The 21198-nt window shown below is 33.3% G+C and overlaps 1 protein-coding gene across 17 annotated transcripts in view; it reads left to right on the forward strand.

Annotated features, from left to right (window-relative positions):
* nfixb (nuclear factor I/Xb) overlaps positions 1-21198 on the forward strand; it is a 230767-nt gene that overhangs the window by 122009 nt on the left and 87560 nt on the right. The window contains exon 4 of one of the 17 annotated variants that reach the window (XM_048180909.1): positions 12516-12993. The exons of the other annotated variants lie outside the window; for them this stretch is intronic. Within the exon in view, the coding sequence (XP_048036866.1) occupies positions 12516-12580 (65 nt within the window). The 3' untranslated portion in view covers positions 12581-12993. Of the gene's footprint in view, positions 1-12515; positions 12994-21198 lie in introns of those variants that run through there. 17 annotated transcript variants of the gene reach the window in all.

The raw sequence follows: 21198 nt of genomic DNA on the forward strand, positions 1-21198 counted from the left end.
GCATGTATTTAGTGGTTATTCTGAGGCATGACCCCTAAAATAGTAATATTTCAAGACCCTTAATATTAAGTTTTATATCTTGTCCGACATTGTTTGTACGAAATTAATGAAATTGTATGGCTTTTTGAGCGGATGATAAAACCTGAAACAATTGCGAGTTATAAAATCTGACTTTATATCTCACAATTCTGATTTTATATCTAGCAATTCTGACTTTATAACTCGTAATTCTGACTTTATAACTCGCAATTATGACTTTACAACTCGCAATTTTGACTTTATAACTCGCAATTATGACTTTAGAACTTGCAATTATGACTTTATAACTCGCAATTTTGATTTTACAACTCGCAATTTTGACTTTATAACTTGCAATTTTGACTTTACAACTCGCAATTTTGACTTTACAACTCGCAATTTTGACTTTACAACTCGCAGTTTTGACTTTACAACTCGCAATTATGACTTTATAACTCGCAATTTTGATTTTACAACTCGCAATTTTGACTTTACAACTCGCAATTTTGACTTTATAACTTGCAATTTTGACTTTACAACTCGCAATTTTGACTTTACAACTCGCAATTTTGACTTTATAACTCGCAATTATGACTTTACAACTCGCAATTTTGACTTTACAACTCGCAATTATGACTTTACAACTCGCAATTTTGATTTTACAACTTGCAATTATGACTTTATAACTCGCAATTTTGATTTTACAACTCGCAATTTTGACTTTATAACTTGCAATTTTGACTTTACAACTCGCAATTTTGACTTTACAACTCGCAATTTTGACTTTACAACTCGCAGTTTTGACTTTACAACTCGCAATTATGACTTTATAACTCGCAATTTTGACTTTACAACTCGCAATTTTGACTTTACAACTCGCAATTTTGACTTTATAACTTGCAATTTTGACTTTACAACTCGCAATTTTGACTTTACAACTCGCAATTTTGACTTTATAACTCGCAATTATGACTTTAACTCGCAATTTTGACTTTACAACTCGCAATTTTTTACAACTCGATTTTGACAACTCGCAATTTTGACTTTACAACTCGCAATTTTGATTTACAACTAATTTTGATTTTACAACTCGCAATTTTGACTTTACAACTCGCAATTTTGACTTTATAACTCCAAATTATGACTTTACAACTTGCAATTTTGACTTTACTTGCAATTATGACTTTACAACTCGCAATTTTGACTTTACAACTCGCAATTTTGACTTTACAACTCGCAATTTTGACTTTATAACTTGCAATTATGACTTTACAACTCGCAATTTTGATTTTACAACTCGCAATTTTGACTTTACAACTCGCAATTTTGACTTTATAACTTGCAATTATGACTTTACAACTCGCAATTTTGATTTTACAACTCGCAATTTTGACTTTACAACTCGCAATTTTGACTTTACAACTCGCAATTTTGACAAAACAATTGTGAGATATAAACTTGCAATTGCGAGAATTGTAAAGTTAAATTGTAATAATATTTCACAATATTACTGTTTTTACTGTATTTTTTGATCAAATAAATTTTGCCTTGATGAGCACAAGAGACTTCTTTCATTAAAAACATAAAAAAATCTTACAGACACTAGTGTTGTCACGGTACCAAAATTCCAGTAGTCGGTACCGATACCATGAAAATTTTACGGTTCTCGGTACCAATTTCGGTACCACAGTAAAATCTATTGGAACTATTTTACTATTTTATATAGCCTATTTTAAAAACATTAAATATGATTTGGAGTGTGTGTGTTTGTGTGTGTATATATAGGCTACCTCAATTAAATAAATTTTGAAATATAAAAAAAATAAATAAATAATTAAATGCTCAAACATCCATTGTGTACTGTTGAAAAAACCAGCATATGCTGGTAAGGTAGGTGCTGCTGGTCCATACTAGTCCTAAGCTGGTCCTGGACCAGCATAAACCAGCTCAAACCAGCTCAAACCAGCATACCAGCTTCAAAACCTACTTTACCAGCATATGGCCGTTTTTTCAACAGGGGTAACAGACGTGCGTGTTTATTTTAGCTATTCTGTCAGAGAAACAACACACTATGGCCTGTAAAACTATGAAATAAATATCGGTAAATAATGGTAACCTAAATAATAAGAAAGTTAAATATTATTTCAAAAAGCATTCGTTTTTTATTTCCACACAAAGACGCGTCATATAGCCAAAGTCCCGTTATTATTTTGATATAGCCGCTTTGCGCTTTGAGAGGGATGTGGGACACGAGTAGGAATGAGACCATTTCTCTTTAATATTATCTTCGTTATCTCCTGATGTTACAAACAACTGACACTTGTTGTAAAAGGTCTGAAGAGCGAGTTTTATCCTCTGCAGGGGCAAGACATTCAGGCTATGTTTGATTTAGCGCTGCCAGAGAAAACGAAAGTAAAAATCACCAGCGTATGAAATGCGATATATACAAATAAACTTGACGCGCCAAGTCTAATAACAAGCACAAACTCTGTTAAATAGAAACTGACGTGCAAGCAAAAAGGTTTCTGTCCTACGGTGTTTTTTCTACTTTACCACAGTAAATAATGCAAATAGCCTATAATAGGCCTAAATGCGAACGAAAGAAACGTTATAATCCCCTGCGTGAGTGAAGATTTGGGAAAAGAAACAGATTCCATGTTCAGTGGAATAACTAATGGAATATTGTTAAATTCTCTGCTAATCAGGTGACCAGATCGCGATTCGCAAAACAGTATACAAAGCTTAAATGTATGGACTCACGCACCTCTCTTATTCGGCATTAACCAAAATGTTTCCATGGCTGCGATGTCACATTTAATTGCTAACCTATTATTTCTTCTGTAAACAAAGCTTTGTGCTTCACTCGTGTCATATTCAAGTAAATACTGCCAACAGCCTTATCAGTGGGTACCGAATATACCCAGATTCTCGGTACTACCGGTACTACAGAAATGCTGGTATCGCCCCTTTTTTTTAAATTTCAGTACCGACTTGGTACCGAAGTACCGGTACTTTTGACAATACTAACAGACACCAAACTCTTAAATGGAAGTGTATATTGAATGAGGGACTCAAGACATTTCTAGAGACCAGAATATTGTTCCAGTTAAAAAAACAAACAAACAAATGACATGGATATAATATGACTCTTCAGATCACTTTGGAGTTTTCTCACTAAGGGCTGCGTCTTCACACAGCGATCTGTCATAACAGATCTTTTTGTGGACCTCAGTTCCTCGGAGTACAGCGTCATGGTCCAAATAGAGAGAGAGACCAGATGTTTCTTTTGTTTAGATTTGAACTGGGCGGAAAGGAAGGGTGTAGGAGTCGGTGGGCGGTCGGGTGTAAGGAAACTAAACCATTCACAGTTGAATAGCTCTGTACTGTACATGTCTGTGTATGTGTGAACCAGAGAACGCATACAGTATGTCTATTTGTAAACTTATCTGAATGTATACACGAGCGTTTCAACTCAGGTGTATCACAGACACACGGCGATGGGAGAAACTAACTTGAAGTTGCAACGCTACTAAGCCAGATTGTTCAGCAGTGTGACTAGTTCAACTATTTTCTAAACCAATGAGCTTTTTCTTATTGAAATAGTTTGTTTGAGTGTTTAATTTTAAGGAAACATGATGTTTATTACATATACATGATGTTTATATCACAACGGCCATTGGTCAATATGAGAGACATTTTTTTAATATGTATCATTATTTGTCAATTATTGGACAGATTTCAGCAGATATTGGATATTTAATTGTACATGCTAATTTTCTCTTTTTTTTTCATTATTATTTTTTCATTTAATGCTGACAGTTGATCTTTAATAATTTATTTTTAAATACTGTAGATGATGTTGTCATATTTAACATTTAAAGAATTGTTTTTTCAGTGTTTATTTTTAATTTATACAAAATATTTTTTAAAATAAAATTGTGGTAAATAGTTAATGGCTTTTTTGGTAACGGCTAGATTTATAGTTATTTAATAATTTTTAAAAATATTACTATTTTTATAGTAAGATATTTTTTGTAAAACTGTAGTTGGTGATATTTGATCAAATTCTGTTCATAAAGGCTTGAAATTTAATTTTGTTATTGCCCATTTATCATCTGTTATTAAATACAGAAATGTAATTTTTTTTTCTTTTTTTGGTAAATAGAACTACTAAATAATTGAATACTGTAAAAATAGACAGTCAGATAGATAGACAGATAGACGGATGGACAGACAAACGGATGGATGGATGGATGGACGCGCGGGATGGATGGATGGATGGACGGATGGATGATGGATGGATGGACGGACAGGATGGATGGACAGACTGGATGGATGGATGGATGGATGGATGGACGGACGGGATGGATGGATGGATGGATGGATGGATGGATGGACGGACGGACGGACGGGATGGATGGATGGATGGATGGACGGACGAACGGGATGGATGGATGGATGGATGATGGATGGATGGACGGACAGGATGGATGGATGAATGAATGGATGAGCGGATGGACAGATGGATGGATAGATGGACGGACGGACGGACGGATGGATGGATGGACAAACGGATGGATGGATGGATGGATGGATAGATAGACGGGCAGACGGACGGGACGAACAGGATGGATGGATGGATGGATAGATGGATGGACGGATAAATAGACAAACAGACAGACGGGACGAACAGGATGGATGGATGGATGGATGGATGTATGGATGGGCGGACGGACGGATGGATGGACAGACAGAATGGATGGACGGATGGATGGATGGACTGATAGATAGACAGGCAGACGGACGGGACGAACAGGATGGATGGATGGATGGATGGACGGACGGATAAATAGACAAACAGACAGACGGGACGAACAGGATGGATGGATAGATAGATAGATAGATAGATAGATAGATAGATAGATAGATAGATAGATAGATAGATAGATAGATAGATAGATTGATAGATAGATTGATAGATTGATTGATTTTTGTGTCAGATAAATATTGATCTGATGCTGATAGTTATTTTCAAATACCCTCTTCTTCAGATAGCTTGAGTGCAGTTTGTGTATTTTCTTTTTATTTGTAGTTTTCAGTGTAACTAAACTCTACGTTACATGACAAGAATGTTGTATCTTTACAAGTTCTAGTTTCAAAGTATTTTCACAGCAGTGGATTCACATATGCACAACTGCTTGTGTGTGTGTTTTAGTAGTGTCGTGTTGGCAGCCAATCTTACTGTGTGTGTGTGTGTGTGCATGTATCATTACCTACCAGTAAAACCACATTCATTACAGTCATCACAGCCATGGCAGCGACTCAAACCTCAAACCTGACTGCAGCGCCGGTACCCGCCGATCCCACACGCCAGCCATCTTGGCTCAGGGTCTGCGGCGGAAGGTGGATCTGCGTGAGGAGAAACTTGAGCCTCTATGCGTGGAGTCTGAAACGTGCTGTTCAGTCTCACTGACAGGGTCATTAAAGACAAAAATCATGGTTCGGGTTTATACCGGACATTTGGATCCATTTATCTTGCTCTTTTGAGTGCGTGTGGGCAATACCGCTGAGTCCGATTCATTTCTTGCAAATCAATTCGTTCAGATGGTTCACTTAAATGTAACTGTTGAACAAACATCTCATTGATTTGTTCACAGCACCAGAAGTCAACCACCCACAACACCATACTATTGCAGTAGTGAGTTTTGAATGCTCTTTATCAGTGTTATATAAGTAAGGAATAATTGTAGCCTATACATTATGGCTGTTACCAATCAAATGAAATCATTATCAACAAAATCCATCTTTGCAATACAGAGGTGACACAGAATGAGAAGTGGCATTAATATATTTACACAGCATTTACAATTTGTGTACATAAATGTAATTCAATATTTAAATATGGATTTTTTTCTAATTTAACTTTTTAATTAAAATATACCTTAAATATGAAACTAAACTAAACTGCCAGTAGGTGGCAGCAAGTCACTGTCTTAATGACTGAGTGAGTCAAACCGATTTGTTCAAATGACTGATTCATTCAGGAACGAAGCTCGGATTCGTTCGTTCTAAACGCGGATTCAGTCAGTATAACAAAAACATTTCTGTTGCACGGGGGCTGTTCTGCTGTTCATCATTTTGACATTTTCGTTGGCGAAATAAAGGGAAAATAAACAATATTAACAATACTGTGTCTAAAATGTAGCTCACATTGTTCATTTAACAATAAGTTGAAGGAACATTGCATTTGTGCTGATTTGGGGAAAACGGCACTCTTGCTCGTGTGATATTGTAAAACAACTACATCTTATAATATGATATAATGACAAAAATTGTCAGGGCAAAAAATGCCTGTGTATCTTGAATTTTAAGGGCATATAACTGCATGCATAGCTAGGCTACATCACGCTGAATAAGACAAGTAAAGAAAACACGGTACTTATTAAAAGAATCACCTTTATTTAAATATGTGAACACTGAAAATCGCTGTTAACAGGTTAATATAACATTTCCCATTCTATGACTAGTAAAATAATCACAATTTACTGTCTGTAAAATGGCGTAATCCACAGGGTGATGGACACGGAGGTGGGTAAAAAGGTAGGTGGTGTTTCCACCCTTCGCACTGACTGTAGCTAGGCAAATCCTGCGGATTGGGCTGTCTAAGGAGCCGAAAAACTCCCATACTGTCGAGTTTACTTTACTTTTTTTGGGTGTGGACAGAGCCTCTCACTCTCCCGCTGCACGCTGCATCTTCTTCTTGTTTGACAGGTGTCAGCGTTAAGGTGCAATACTGCCACCTGAGAGCTCAACCAGGAACTGGAGCTGGAGTATTTACATGTCATGATATCATAAGAGTCCTATTCATTTTAAATATTGTGGTTATCGTCAATACCGGTATATCGTCACACCCTAAATTAACACGATATCGATATTTCATGTTTTGAATATCACGGTTATCGTCAATACCGGTATATTGCGACACCCCTAGTTTGAACATAAACAGCATCTGCAAAGTTACGATTCTCTGTTTAAGGACTACAACAAACTTTTTCCCAGGTTTGTGACATCGCAAACCCTAAAATTTACATAAACCCCGCCCCCGAGAACACTCAACAAAGGTGGTGAGGCCATGTTGGGCTGCTTTAGAGAAGAGGAAGAGTTGTTGTAGTAGAGTGTTGTTGCCATACTGTTATTTTACTCTGGACTGCTTCACAAACGAGGGTCAAATCAACGCTGGTTTTGCACAAAAGATGAACATGACGGCACATGCTAGTCGATGAGTTGAGTCAGCTCCACAGCAACTACATAAATTTATCCACTAACCGTTCAGAAACGTCCAGTTTCATTCTAAAAGTTGTAACTTCTTCCTGAGTCTCTCCATCAGTGTCCGACTCCGGTTTGAACAATGTAAGGCTGAACACCGTTACTGACAATCCTCATTTTGTCTGCGTGAGATTCTCCGGCTTTGTTGTTGTTGAGCAACTGAAGCATGAAGCATGAAGCTCCGCCCTCTTCTGGAGCAGCAGCTCATTTGCATTTAAAGAGACACACACAAAAACGGTGTGTTTTTGCTCACACCCAAATTGGAGCAAATTTGACAAGCTATAATAAATGATCTGTGGGGTATTTTGAGCTGAAACTTCACAGACACATTCTGGGGACACCAGAGACTTATATTACATCTTGTTAAAGGGGCATTATAGGTCCCCTCTTAATGTGTTTTGCGATGGTGAACTGTAGTAATGACGTACAGTATGACTGTATAGTCTCTGCGGCTGCGGTGTGTTTACAGTAGTTTCTCTGGACTCTTGCTGTTCCTCATCAGCAGATAAGAGCGCTTATATGACTCCAGTAAACAGCCTTTGGTCGTCTCCTCTCCTCTTTCTCATTTCTTTTGCCTTTAATTTACTTTTTCGGCAGAAGCACGTTGTTCTTATCTGTCATTTCCTGTGTGTTTCTTTGATGTGTGTTTACATGTGTTTGTTGTGCATGTGAGACAGCCGGTCGCGGAGTGTTTGATCAGACGGGGTCAGGATGGGATAGTGTAAATTAAGAAACCACATTCATTCTGTTTCTGCGTTTACTACACACAGCCTGGCCAAGGTAAATCTCAACACGTCCAGCTACTCCTGGATGTGCTCCGGGTGACCGTGAGTGTGTGTTTGTGTGTGTCGGAATGAGATTTGTTGGGTTCAGCGTGTTTATGTGAAGGTTTGTTGAGATCCTTGTATGTCCAGAGTCATGATTGCTTGTGTCTGCACACATATGTTTGGGATTTATTGTGTTTGTGTGTACAAATGTATCTGGGAGTGTTTGGTGTAGCTTCTGAATGGCAGAAACTTGTTTATAAGGAAGAGGAAGAGGTCACATGACAGGAATTAAGTAGTGTGCCTGGAAGGAAGGTTTTTTTTTTTTTTTTATAAAAACACCTGAGGGATCAAATTTTTGCTCTGTCTTTCTCTCTCCGTCATTCTGTATTTTTATTTAATTAATACATTTATTTAATTAATAAATAAATAGTTTATTGTAAGACTGCATAATTGTTAAAGATGCGACCATATGGTAAATGTGTGATTACAATTATTTGTAAAATGATACATTCATTTTTTTATTTTATTATTTTATTTTATTTTATTTTAAGCAGGTTGTTACAATTTTTAAGAATTTAAATAAATTAATAAATTAGTAGTTTATTGTAAGTTTGCATTATTGTTAAAGATGAGACCATCTGTGATTTACAATTATTTATAAAATAATGCATTGCATTTATTTTTTTAAAATTTATTTTAATAATGCATCGTTTTACATATAGCACATCTTTACCACCTTTACGGACTAGTAACTTTTAAGGATATACTATGATTATATAAGTATTGCAATGTATTAAACTTGAACTGAGTTTACTTTTTTAAAAGATAAAATGCATGTCAATTTTAAGCAAATTATAATTCCTATTAAAATTTGCATTAATATTGAAATATGCATGGTTTTTAAGTCAATAGAATAGTTATGTTTCAAACATATGTAATAAAATGACTTATTCTTATTAAATAGCCATTATTATTATAAAATGGCCATATTGAGTGTGTATCTGCTGACTCAGATCTAGTCATACACACAGAGAGGGAGTGATGCTCACAGATGTTGCGGTGTGACTCCACTTCTCTCTGATTGGTGGACTGGGTTTGAAGTGGTTAGTGTGAAGTGTGTCGGGGTCAGGGGTTAAAACAATCTGCCCTCCCTCCCTTTGTCCTCTTCTACCCCCATCTCTGCTTCACTCTCCTCAGTGCTAGATCACTTCCAGACCCTTTCACCCGACCCGAGGGGAACTGTCTCTGTCTCTCTCAGCTTTGATGAAAACAGGTTTCACATGCTTTTATTGTGAAACCTCAAATGGCTGTTGTGTGTGTTTAGCATTGCCTCTATCTGAGGCTAATACTCTAATATACAAAAACAGACAACACACAAATATTTGGTAAAATAGTTTGTTCTGTTTCGCTATTTTGTGTACTTTGCAGCCAGGTTTTGGAACCGCGTGTTCATTTATCAGAGAAAATCCTGCAAGTGAAATCTAATGGCAACATGTCTGTGTTTGTTAAGGATTACTGAAGCTGCCAGGATTTACACTGTAAACACAAACGCACACAAGACACATTGTAATAAAGCTTTATCTTCCACCTGATGTTTATTTAAATGTGGTGCATGTACATTTTTAGATGAAAATACTTTCTGCTGTCCCAGAGACACCTCTAAGGTTGACCTCCCAAGAGCGTACACACTGCGGCTCTGTGGCGCTCTCAAAACATTGATGTGTTTGTTTGAATGGTCGACTGCTGCCTCAACCAATGCTGTTGGGACAGGGATACCTTATTGGACAAACATAGACATAATTTTGTTTATTTTCAGTAATATTGTTTGATTATTTATTTTATGGAATTTATTTATTTATTTATTTAATTTGTATTAATTTATTATTAATTTTATTTATTATATCAAAATATCTTAAATGTATTGTTGTGTTTATTGTATTGTTTTATTGCATTTATTTAATTTTATTATTTTTTTTATTTTATTTAATGGACATTTTTATACGTTTATTTTTATTTATTTAATATATTATATAAAAAGTATTTTATAGAATTATTTAATATAAATTTTATACATTTACTTTTAAATTTGTTGTATTTATTTATTGAATATTTTACATTTATTTTCATTTATTTATATGCTATATTATTATATAAAGTTATTTAATATTAATTGTTATACATTTTGTTTAATTTTATTTATGGAATTTATTTAATTTTTAATTTTATTTATTTTATGGATTTTTTTCAATACTTTTTTATTTAATTAAAATATTGTATTATTATATAATTTTTTATACATTTATTTTATATATTTATTTTATGGAATTTATTTAAATTTACTCAACATTTTTTGTTTAATTTAATTTATATATGGAATTTATTTAATTTTTTTTTAATTTATTTTATTGGTGTTTTATACATTTTAAAAAATTTTGATTTATATAAGGTATTATTATATACATTTTTATATTAATTTGTATACATTTATTTTTATATATTTTATGGAATTTATTAATTTACTCATAACATTTTTTTGTTTAATTTAATTTATATATGGAATTTATTTAATTTATTTTTAATTTAATTTATTTTATTGGTGTTTTATACATTTTAATTTTTTTATTTATATAAGGTATTATTATCAGTGTTGGGGGTAACGCATTACAAGTAACTTGAGTTACGTAATCAGATTACTTTTTTCAAGTAACTAGTAAAGTAACGCATTACTTTTTCAATTTACAACAAAATATCTAAGTTACTTTTTCAAATAAGTAACGCAAGTTACTTTTTCACATTTATTGACTGACATGTTGTCCCATGTTGAGAGGAATACAGTGCAGAGATATTGTGTGCGCTGTGTAAGCAATGATGGTTATTGTAGTTCTAGACTAAATGTGAACATGCATTTACTCATCTCACTTGCATGAAATCATTCAGTATTCCTCAAAATGAATAAAAACAGTGAAATGCAATCTCAGAATTTTTGCAAACCTGTAATAATTAACTATATTAAATTACACAAATATACTTTATGTATTTAATCTCAATTATTAACCAATGACCTTCAATTCAACCATACTAATAAGCAAAAAATACTTTAGATTAGATTTAGAAATAAGAACTAGAACTTCCTTCTACTGTATCCTATTCTTCTTAAATCCAGAATGACAGAACATCTGAAAGGTTTGTTTGAGCTGCGCCCTCTACTGTACAGGTGTAAATATGCTTTTCCTTCAGCCTAAGGCTTATTGATTTCACTTTTGGTGTGAAAGGGCCTTTTTGCCAAAAATATTACTTTTTTGTTGTTATTAAAAAACAAAACAAACACACAAGCCCAGCCCAGGTGAGAAAAAGTAACGCAAAAGTAAAGTAACACATTACTTTTCAATTAGTTACTTTTTTAGGGAGTAACGCAATATTGTAATGCATTACTTTTAAAAGTAACTTTCCCCAACACTGATTATTATATACATTTTTATATATATTTGTATACATTTATTTTTATATATTTTATGGAATTTATTAATTTACACGTAACATTTTTTGTTTAATTTAATTTATATATGGAATTTATTTAATTGATTTTTTATACATTTTTTTTTTTTTTTATTTATATAATGTATTATTATATTAATTTTTATATTAATTTGTATACATTTATTTTTATATATTTTAAGGAATTTATTAAAATTTACACGTCACATTTTTTTATTTATAGTGTTATTTTATGGAATTTATTCACACATATTTGTATCTCATTTATGGTGCCATGCCTTTAGAATAAACAAAGCGTCATTGTCCATTAATGTGCATGCTAGTTATCATCATAGTTATCGTTCAATCTATCATTCTTCAGGCGATTTTTTTGTGTTCGCAAGAAATAAGAGTGTGTTTGTGTGTGTTTATGCTTAACATTCTTCAGCATGTGCAATCATTGTACTCTCTGATGAGCAGAACGCAGTACTGTGAGTTACTCTGAGAATGTGTGTGTAAAAGTGTGTGTGTGTGTGTCCATGTGTGTAAAACAGTGTGAGGTCGTGTAAGCCTCTCAGCCCTCGGCATGCCAAGGAAAAGCCTTGTAATTCTAATGAAAGCACTTCCAGTTTCGAAGCCCCTCGGATTGATAAGCTACAGATGGAGGGAAAGACAAAAGACTCCAATTAGGATTTTTCACTTACATACAGACTCCCAGCAGTACACAAACACTATCACATTTCTAGCCGTACCAGAGTGTTTTCACACTGCCATCCAGATCTTTTCATCCTCTGATGGCTTCTTCACATTAACAGACATGTGTTATTGAACTCAAGGTGTGTACTGTATAGTGACTCTCACTTAAAATCTGTTTTTGTCTTTCTTTTTCTCATTTCATGTGCTGTGGTTTCTCTGCCATCTCAACCAAAGGTAAGAGAACACATCTGCTTGTACTACTTCATTTTTGCATGTCTTCATGCTTGAATCCCTATTGATAGCAGACGAATGGCACTTCTAGCAGTATTGGGCCTCATTCTGATTCTTTGACCACTTTTTATTAATACAAATGCAAAAATATCCCTGTACACAAAAGTTTAAACAGTTTCTCTAATGTTTCATATTTCTGAATAGTTTTTGGTTACTTTATCAAGCTATATAGCTCCGTTCCAAAACCTAGTGAGCTGCCTCACTGCCTACATAGACAGCTGACTTCTGAGGGCTCCATTCTAACTGAAACAGAACTTCATAAGTGGCTGATTTGGAACACTTTACATTGAAACTATGAAGTTATTTAAATACAGGGAACGTGGCGATCCACTGATATTCATAAATGTGTATGTATCACATTAATTTTAAATGAAACTATTAGTTTTTATTAATACTTTTTGGGAATTTTTAATTGGTTTTATTTTGTCATTTCATTTCAATTTTTTATTTTTGTTTATATGATTTTTTTGTAAATTAATTATAAATGAATACAATTAAAATATCTGTTTATTTTTAATTTTTTTATGGTTTTCTCATTTGATTTTTTAATTATTTTTATATTTTTTTTTATTAATTATAAATGAATACAATTTAAATATCTGTTTATTTTTTATTTTATTTTCGTATTTGTTTTAATGGTTTAATCATGATTAAATTGAAACCTTTTAGAACAGTCTTTGCATCAGAAGTGTGCTTGTGATGCCTTGAAATGCTGCCTATGGAGTCAGCTCGCTAGGTTTTGGAACAGAGCGTGCACTGTATGTTTCCATAGTACTGCTAGACTAGAGGCAGTGGGTGTTTGAACAGTCTGCAGAGTGTGAAGTTTAAATCACATTAACAGACCAGTGTGCGACAAGATCCATATTATTTATGTCAATTTGAATAATGACACAGGCTGCAGACACATTTTGTCTGTCAGGTGCTGTCATTTACTGTATATAAGATGAGATGCAATTAAACATGCCAGAATATCTGTTTCACTTACTGCAAGTGCCTCTTTTGAAAGGTTCAGTGTCAGATCTTCAGAGCTGCACAAGTGGCCAGTCAGTTGCCCACTACATCTTCAGTCCAGGTTTTGGTTATTTTGTCAGACAATTGTCTGATTGTATTGACTTTGCTCTAATGTCCACTGAACTGACAGCGAACAGTCATTTGCTTTTGCATTATTGAAGCCTTTGTACTAAAGTCTGTCATTTTTTTCTCAAAATTGTTCAAGTTTAGCTGGTCAGTTGCGATAACTTTTCTGAAAACTAGTATCACCGCAATTCAAATCTCTTATCTTATTTTCTCAGATCTATGGAAGCTTGTTTCTGCCACTGAATCAGACTTTTTTTTTTTCTCAGAATTGCATGATAACTCAGTTGTGAGTAGTGTTGTTTTTGGCGGCCTGTTTTAATTTTAGTTTTAGTCTAGTCTTTGTGTCAAGCTGTCATTTTAGTTTTTATTAGTTTTAGTCACGTTCATACTCTTTTTAGTCTAGTCAAGTTTCAGTTGACTAAAAGTCTGAGCATTTTAGTCTTATTTTAGTCAGAATTATCCATGACTATTTTCGTCTAGTTTTAGTCAATGAAAATTGTATTTTAGTCCCTTTTTAGTAATGCAATTCTATTTAACCCAGTCAATATAGTATAAGTACCTAGTAGTATAGACGAAACCAAAATTTTCTTTTAGCCAAACCCATTTCAAACAAGGTTATCTTATTATTGTTAACTTATAGATAATACCTTATAATGCCTTGAGATGTCTCTTAACCCTTTAAGACCTGAAGGCTTTTTTAGAGTTTTTTTTTTCTTTTTCTGAGCGACACACAAAAAAGTAAAGATGATCCGATCCGTGACTTCATAACTGTGATGTGATCCGAACTGTGAGTTTTGTGATCCGTTGAACCACTAGTAAACACAATAGTTGTAAAGTCAGAATTGCAAGTTGGAAACACAATAGTTGTAAAGTCAGAATTGCGAGTTGGAAACAGTAGTTCTAAAGTCAGAATTGCGAGTTGGAAACACAGTAGTCGTAAAGTCATAATTGCGAGTTGGAAACACAATAGTTGTAAAGTCAGAATTGCGAGTTGGAAACGCAGTAGTTGTAAAGTCAGAATTGCAAGTTGGAAACACAGTAGTTGTAAAGTCAGAATTGAGAGTTCTAAAGTCAGAATTGCGAGTTGGAAACACAGTAGTTGTAAAGTCAGAATTGCGAGTTGGAAACACAATAGTTGTAAAGTCAGAATTGCAAGTTGTAAAGTCAGAATTGCGAGTTGGAAACACAGTAGTTGTAAAGTCAGAATTGCGAGTTGGAAACAGTAGTTGTAAAGTCAGAATTGCGAGTTGGAAACACAGTAGTCGTAAAGTCATAATTGCGAGTTGGAAACACAGTAGTTGTAAAGTCAGAATTGCGAGTTGGAAACACAATAGTTGTAAAGTCAGAATTGCAAGTTGGAAACACAGTAGTTGTAAAGTCAGAATTGAGAGTTCTAAAGTCAGAATTGCAAGTTGGAAACATAGTAGTTGTAAAGTCAGAATTGCGAGTTGGAAACACAATAGTTGTAAAGTCAGAATTGAGAGTTCTAAAGTCAGAATTGCGAGTTGGAAACACAGTAGTTGTAAAGTCAGAATTGCGAGTTGGAAACACAATAGTTGTAAAGTCAGAATTGCAAGTTCTAAAGTCAGAATTGCGAGTTGGAAACACAATAGTTATAAAGTCAGAATTGCGAGTTGGAAACACAGTAGTTGTAAAGTCAGAATTGCAAGTTCTAAAGTCAGAATTGCGAGTTGGAAACACAATAGTTATAAAGTCAGAATTGCGAGATGGAAACACAATAGTTGTAAAGTCAGAATTGTGAGATGGAAACACAATAGTTGTAAAGTCAGAATTGCAAGTTGTAAAGTCAGAATTGCGAGTTGGAAACACAATAGTTGTAAAGTCAGAATTGCAAGTTCTAAAGTCAGAATTGCGAGTTGGAAACACAATAGTTATAAAGTCAGAATTGCGAGTTGGAAACACAATAGTTGTAAAGTCAGAATTGTGAGATGGAAACACAATAGTTGTAAAGTCAGAATTGCGAGTTGGAAACACAATAGTTGTAAAGTCAGAATTGCAAGTTGGAAACACAGTAGTTGTAAAGTCAGAATTGAGAGTTCTAAAGTCAGAATTGCGAGTTGGAAACATAGTAGTTGTAAAGTCAGAATTGCGAGTTGGAAACACAATAGTTGTAAAGTCAGAATTGCAAGTTGGAAACACAGTAGTTGTAAAGTCAGAATTGAGAGTTCTAAAGTCAGAATTGCGAGTTGGAAACATAGTAGTTGTAAAGTCAGAATTGCGAGTTGGAAACACAATAGTTGTAAAGTCAGAATTGCGAGTTGGAAACACAGTAGTTGTAAAGTCAGAATTGCGAGTTGGAAACACAGTAGTTGTAAAGTCAGAATTGCAAGTTCTAAAGTCAGAATTGCGAGTTGGAAACACAATAGTTATAAAGTCAGAATTGCGAGTTGGAAAACAGTAGTTGTAAAGTCAGAATTGCGAGTTGGAAACACAATAGTTGTAAAGTCAGAATTGCGAGTTGGAAAAACAGTAGTTGTAAAGTCAGAATTGCGAGTTGGAAACACAATAGTTGTAAAGTCAGAATTGCAAGTTGTAAAGTCAGAATTGCGAGTTGGAAACACAATAGTTGTAAAGTCAGAATTGCGAGATGGAAACACAATAGTTGTAAAGTCAGAATTGCGAGTTGGAAACACAATAGTTGTAAAGTCAGAATTGCAAGTTCTAAAGTCAGAATTGCGAGTTGGAAACACAATAGTTGTAAAGTCAGAATTGCGAGTTGGAAACACAATAGTTGTAAAGTCAGAATTGCGAGTTGGAAACACAATAGTTATAAAGTCAGAATTGCGAGTTGGAAACACAGTAGTTGTAAAGTCAGAATTGCAAGTTCTAAAGTCAGAATTGCGAGTTGGAAACACAATAGTTATAAAGTCAGAATTGCGAGATGGAAACACAATAGTTGTAAAGTCAGAATTGTGAGATGGAAACAATAGTTGTAAAGTCAGAATTGCAAGTTGTAAAGTCAGAATTGCGAGTTGGAAACACAATAGTTGTAAAGTCAGAATTGCAAGTTCTAAAGTCAGAATTGCGAGTTGGAAACACAATAGTTATAAAGTCAGAATTGCGAGTTGGAAACACAATAGTTGTAAAGTCAGAATTGTGAGATGGAAACACAATAGTTGTAAAGTCAGAATTGCGAGTTGGAAACACAATAGTTGTAAAGTCAGAATTGCAAGTTGGAAACACAGTAGTTGTAAAGTCAGAATTGAGAGTTCTAAAGTCAGAATTGCGAGTTGGAAACATAGTAGTTGTAAAGTCAGAATTGCGAGTTGGAAACACAATAGTTGTAAAGTCAGAATTGCAAGTTGGAAACACAGTAGTTGTAAAGTCAGAATTGAGAGTTCTAAAGTCAGAATTGCGAGTTGGAAACATAGTAGTTGTAAAGTCAGAATTGCGAGTTGGAAACACAATAGTTGTAAAGTCAGAATTGCGAGTTGGAAACACAGTAGTTGTAAAGTCAGAATTGCGAGTTGGAAACACAGTAGTTGTAAAGTCAGAATTGCAAGTTCTAAAGTCAGAATTGCGAGTTGGAAACACAATAGTTATAAAGTCAGAATTGCGAGTTGGAAAAACAGTAGTTGTAAAGTCAGAATTGCGAGTTGGAAACACAATAGTTGTAAAGTCAGAATTGCAAGTTGTAAAGTCAGAATTGCGAGTTGGAAACACAATAGTTGTAAAGTCAGAATTGCGAGATGGAAACACAATAGTTGTAAAGTCAGAATTGCGAGTTGGAAACACAATAGTTGTAAAGTCAGAATTGCAAGTTCTAAAGTCAGAATTGCGAGTTGGAAACACAATAGTTGTAAAGTCAGAATTGCGAGTTGGAAACACAATAGTTGTAAAGTCAGAATTGCGAGTTGGAAACACAATAGTTATAAAGTCAGAATTGCGAGTTGGAAACACAGTAGTTGTAAAGTCAGAATTGCGAGTTGGAAACACAATAGTTGTAAAGTCAGAATTGCAAGTTGTAAAGTCAGAATTGCGAGTTGGAAACACAATAGTTGTAAAGTCAGAATTGTGAGATGGAAACACAATAGTTGTAAAGTCAGAATTGCAAGTTGTAAAGTCAGAATTGCGAGTTGGAAACACAATAGTTGTAAAGTCAGAATTGCGAGTTAGTCGGAATTGCTAGTTGTAAAGCCAGAATTAAGGGGAGACACTACAGGCAAAAACACTGTTTTTTCAGGCACCTGTCAATTTTGAGATTTTGCACTTTTTGGCTTTTCATAAAGTGTTTTTTCAGACTGGTGGAAAGAAAACATCCAAAATACACTTTTAAGTGTATATTTTATAGCACTTTATCTATTTGCGTCCATAGATTTCAATTACAGTAAATATGTTTAAAGGCCGTTTTCTCAAAATGAGTTTTTTCTCCTGCTTTGAGTCAGAAATCTTCACTTCAGCAGAACTTACATACACCAAACTTTACAGTTTTATTCCTATCTATATTCTGAATTTAGTATGTCCAAAAAATTAAATGAGAATTTTGAACCTGACGTCATCCAATATTCAGATTTTTGTTCTAGAAATGTATGCAAATTAGCGCATATTTAATGAGATAATGCCTCATTTGTATATTTAAACATAACATTTTAGAAATCTTGTAATACAAAAATTTTTTGCAATTTTTAATGTAATCAATCACATGGGGTAGTATGGTGATATCTATAAGTTCATTTTTTTACCCTATTCACCTGGGATGTCTCGCCTTAACTCATATGAACTCAATTTTGAGAGCTATAGTCAGAATTGATAGTTGTAATGTCAGAATTGCGAGACTTTATATCGCACAATTCTGACTTTATAAATTGCTGTTGCAACTTTATATCACACAATTGTGAGATAAAAAGTTGCAAATGTCCTTAAAAAAGTGGCGGAAACAAGCTTCCATACTGTTCAGATAAATGTACATTTAGTTATTTTATAGACATACAGTCTTTACAATATAAAGCTTCCAAAAAGGTGTTTTGTTTTAGTTTTTTTGCAGTGATGCCATTAAAGAACCTTTCAGTGAAAAAGTTTTAAATAAAAGAACCATTTGTCTTAGTGTGAATAACAGAACCTACTTCCATTATGAAGAACCTTTCGTCCAGTGGAAAGGTTCCATGGATGTTAAAGGTTCTTCATGGAACAATCAATGCCAATAAAGAACCTTTATTTTGAAGAGTGTAGGGTTCTACCAGCACCTTACTGCAAGTCACTTTGTTTTCTCTCTTAAACTCATAAAACAACATTCGCTTCCCAAACCTCCTCGGAGCACCTAGTTGGTTAAAGCGCAAGTGACCTTGGTGACATCATCAGAAAGGGAAGTCGTTTTAGAGGCGGAGCAAGCTAATACATTTGAAATAAAATGATAAAGACAGACATTTCCTTAGACTAACATACACCAATGAATCGTTCTCGATCAGGCCAGGAATCAAAGTAAATGGGTTCAGTTTTTTTTTTTTTTTTTTTTTTTTGATTTGTCATGTTGACTTTAAAGAGGCTTACCGTCTTGATGCCCACGTCCCACTTGAAGACCCTGTGTGTTACTGATAAACAGGACAGGATCAGCTAGGTACCACTTGAAAAGGGAGTACATGCTATTCGCTGCTTAGACTCTTTGTGCCATTTGCATCAGTCTCCATAGAAACCGGGGCCTGCTAACGCCGTTTTCTGGTAGGATGCCAACACAAACTCGAGAGGGCCAAACACACAACATAGCAATGCGCATTCACAGCGCCACATTACAATGACTTCACACGCATGATTTCCCATCATGCTTCACACACGGCTGATGTGTTCAGCAGGAACCTGAAGCACTGTTGGAACTTTGCCTGCCAATGTCCGTTTTACCAATTATGCACGCATGAAATGCACTGCGTAGATGGGGTTTCTAATCTTGTAGATTACTGAATTGAATCACCCCTGATGTCTATAAAAGTCAGAAGGTGAAACGCAGTGTCCAACATGCTTTCCTAATAATTGACATGTAAAATGCCATTTGATTTTGCCAACTTGATATGTTAGATAAACTGTCAACGATAAATCTAGTCAGCGATTAAATCATACTCTATATATATATATATATATATATATATATATATATATATATATATATATATATATATATTTTTTTTTTTTTTTTTTTTTTTTTTTTTTTTTTTTTTTTCATAATTTGACCTAATGTTATATGGATTTTATTTAATTTTATGTTATAAATATTTTTAAATATTTTAAACATTAACTTTTATTTTATTTTATTATTATATTATTATTAGTAGTAGTAGTAGTAGTAGTATTTTTATTTTTATTTTTTTACATTTTTTTACTTTTAAACATTAGCTTTTTTACGTATTTTTAATTTTTTTAAACTATCTTTTTTTTACAAAATACATAGACAAATTATTAAAGTTTATATTATTTATGAATAAATAATATACTTTTATTTTTTCTACTATTTTGTAATATGTTTACACTTTTTATTCATTAGTTATTTATTCATAAATGAATAATTATTTATCTGTTTGTTTATTATAAATATTTTTAAACATTAAATATGTATATTTTAAAACACAAATACTTTTAATAATTTTTTACATATTTTGTAAAATGTTTACATTTTTTGGTTACGTTTTATTCATTATTTATTCATAAATCAATAATTATTTATCTATTTATTTGTTTATTTTAAATATTTTGTAAACATATATTTTTAAATGTATAAATACATTTAATAATTTGTTTACACTTTTTATTCATTCATAAATGAATAATTGTTTATTTATTTGTTTTAAATATTTTTAAACATTAAATTTGTATATTTTAAAATACATTTAATAAAATTTTACATTTTTAATGTAAAATGTTTACACTTTTTATTCATTATTTATTCATAAATGAATAATTATCTATTTATTTGTTTATTTTAAATATTTTTAAACATTAAATATGTATATTTTAAAATACACTTAATATTTTACATTTTTGTAAAATGTTTACAGTTTTTATTCATTATTCATAAATGAATAATTATTTGTTCATTTAAAATATTTTTAAACTTTAAATATGTATATTTTTATTTATTAATTTTATTACACATTTTGTGTGTTTTTCTTTTAGGAAATTCTAAAATCATCAGAGATTGTGACTTGACTTTTATCATTTTTTTTATTATTATTATTATTATGATCATGGTTATAGGTTTAGGTTTTGGGACATACTTTTTTGTATGATTTCTTATGACTTATGTCATATGAATTATTATGAGCTCTGATGAGCGAATTGAAATGCCCATGCTGTATCCATCACCTAACCTGAAGCGCCGGTGCATTTGCAGCTGGTTTTGTAAAGCGATCTTCATCCTCGTCCTCCTCTTCCTCCTTGACAATGGAAAATTGGAGGCTTTTCAGTCTTAAGCTCCATTCCAGATGGTTTCTGTTAAAGGCTTTTTTCGCCCCATTATTTTATACACCAAAGTTCGCAGTGTCTAAAGACAAGATGTGTGTGTGTGTGTGTGTGTGTGTGTGTGTGTGTGTGTGTGTGTGTGTGT

Source organism: Megalobrama amblycephala, linkage group LG1, assembly GCF_018812025.1.
Source record: "Megalobrama amblycephala isolate DHTTF-2021 linkage group LG1, ASM1881202v1, whole genome shotgun sequence".
NCBI classification, from domain to species: domain Eukaryota; kingdom Metazoa; phylum Chordata; class Actinopteri; order Cypriniformes; family Xenocyprididae; genus Megalobrama; species Megalobrama amblycephala.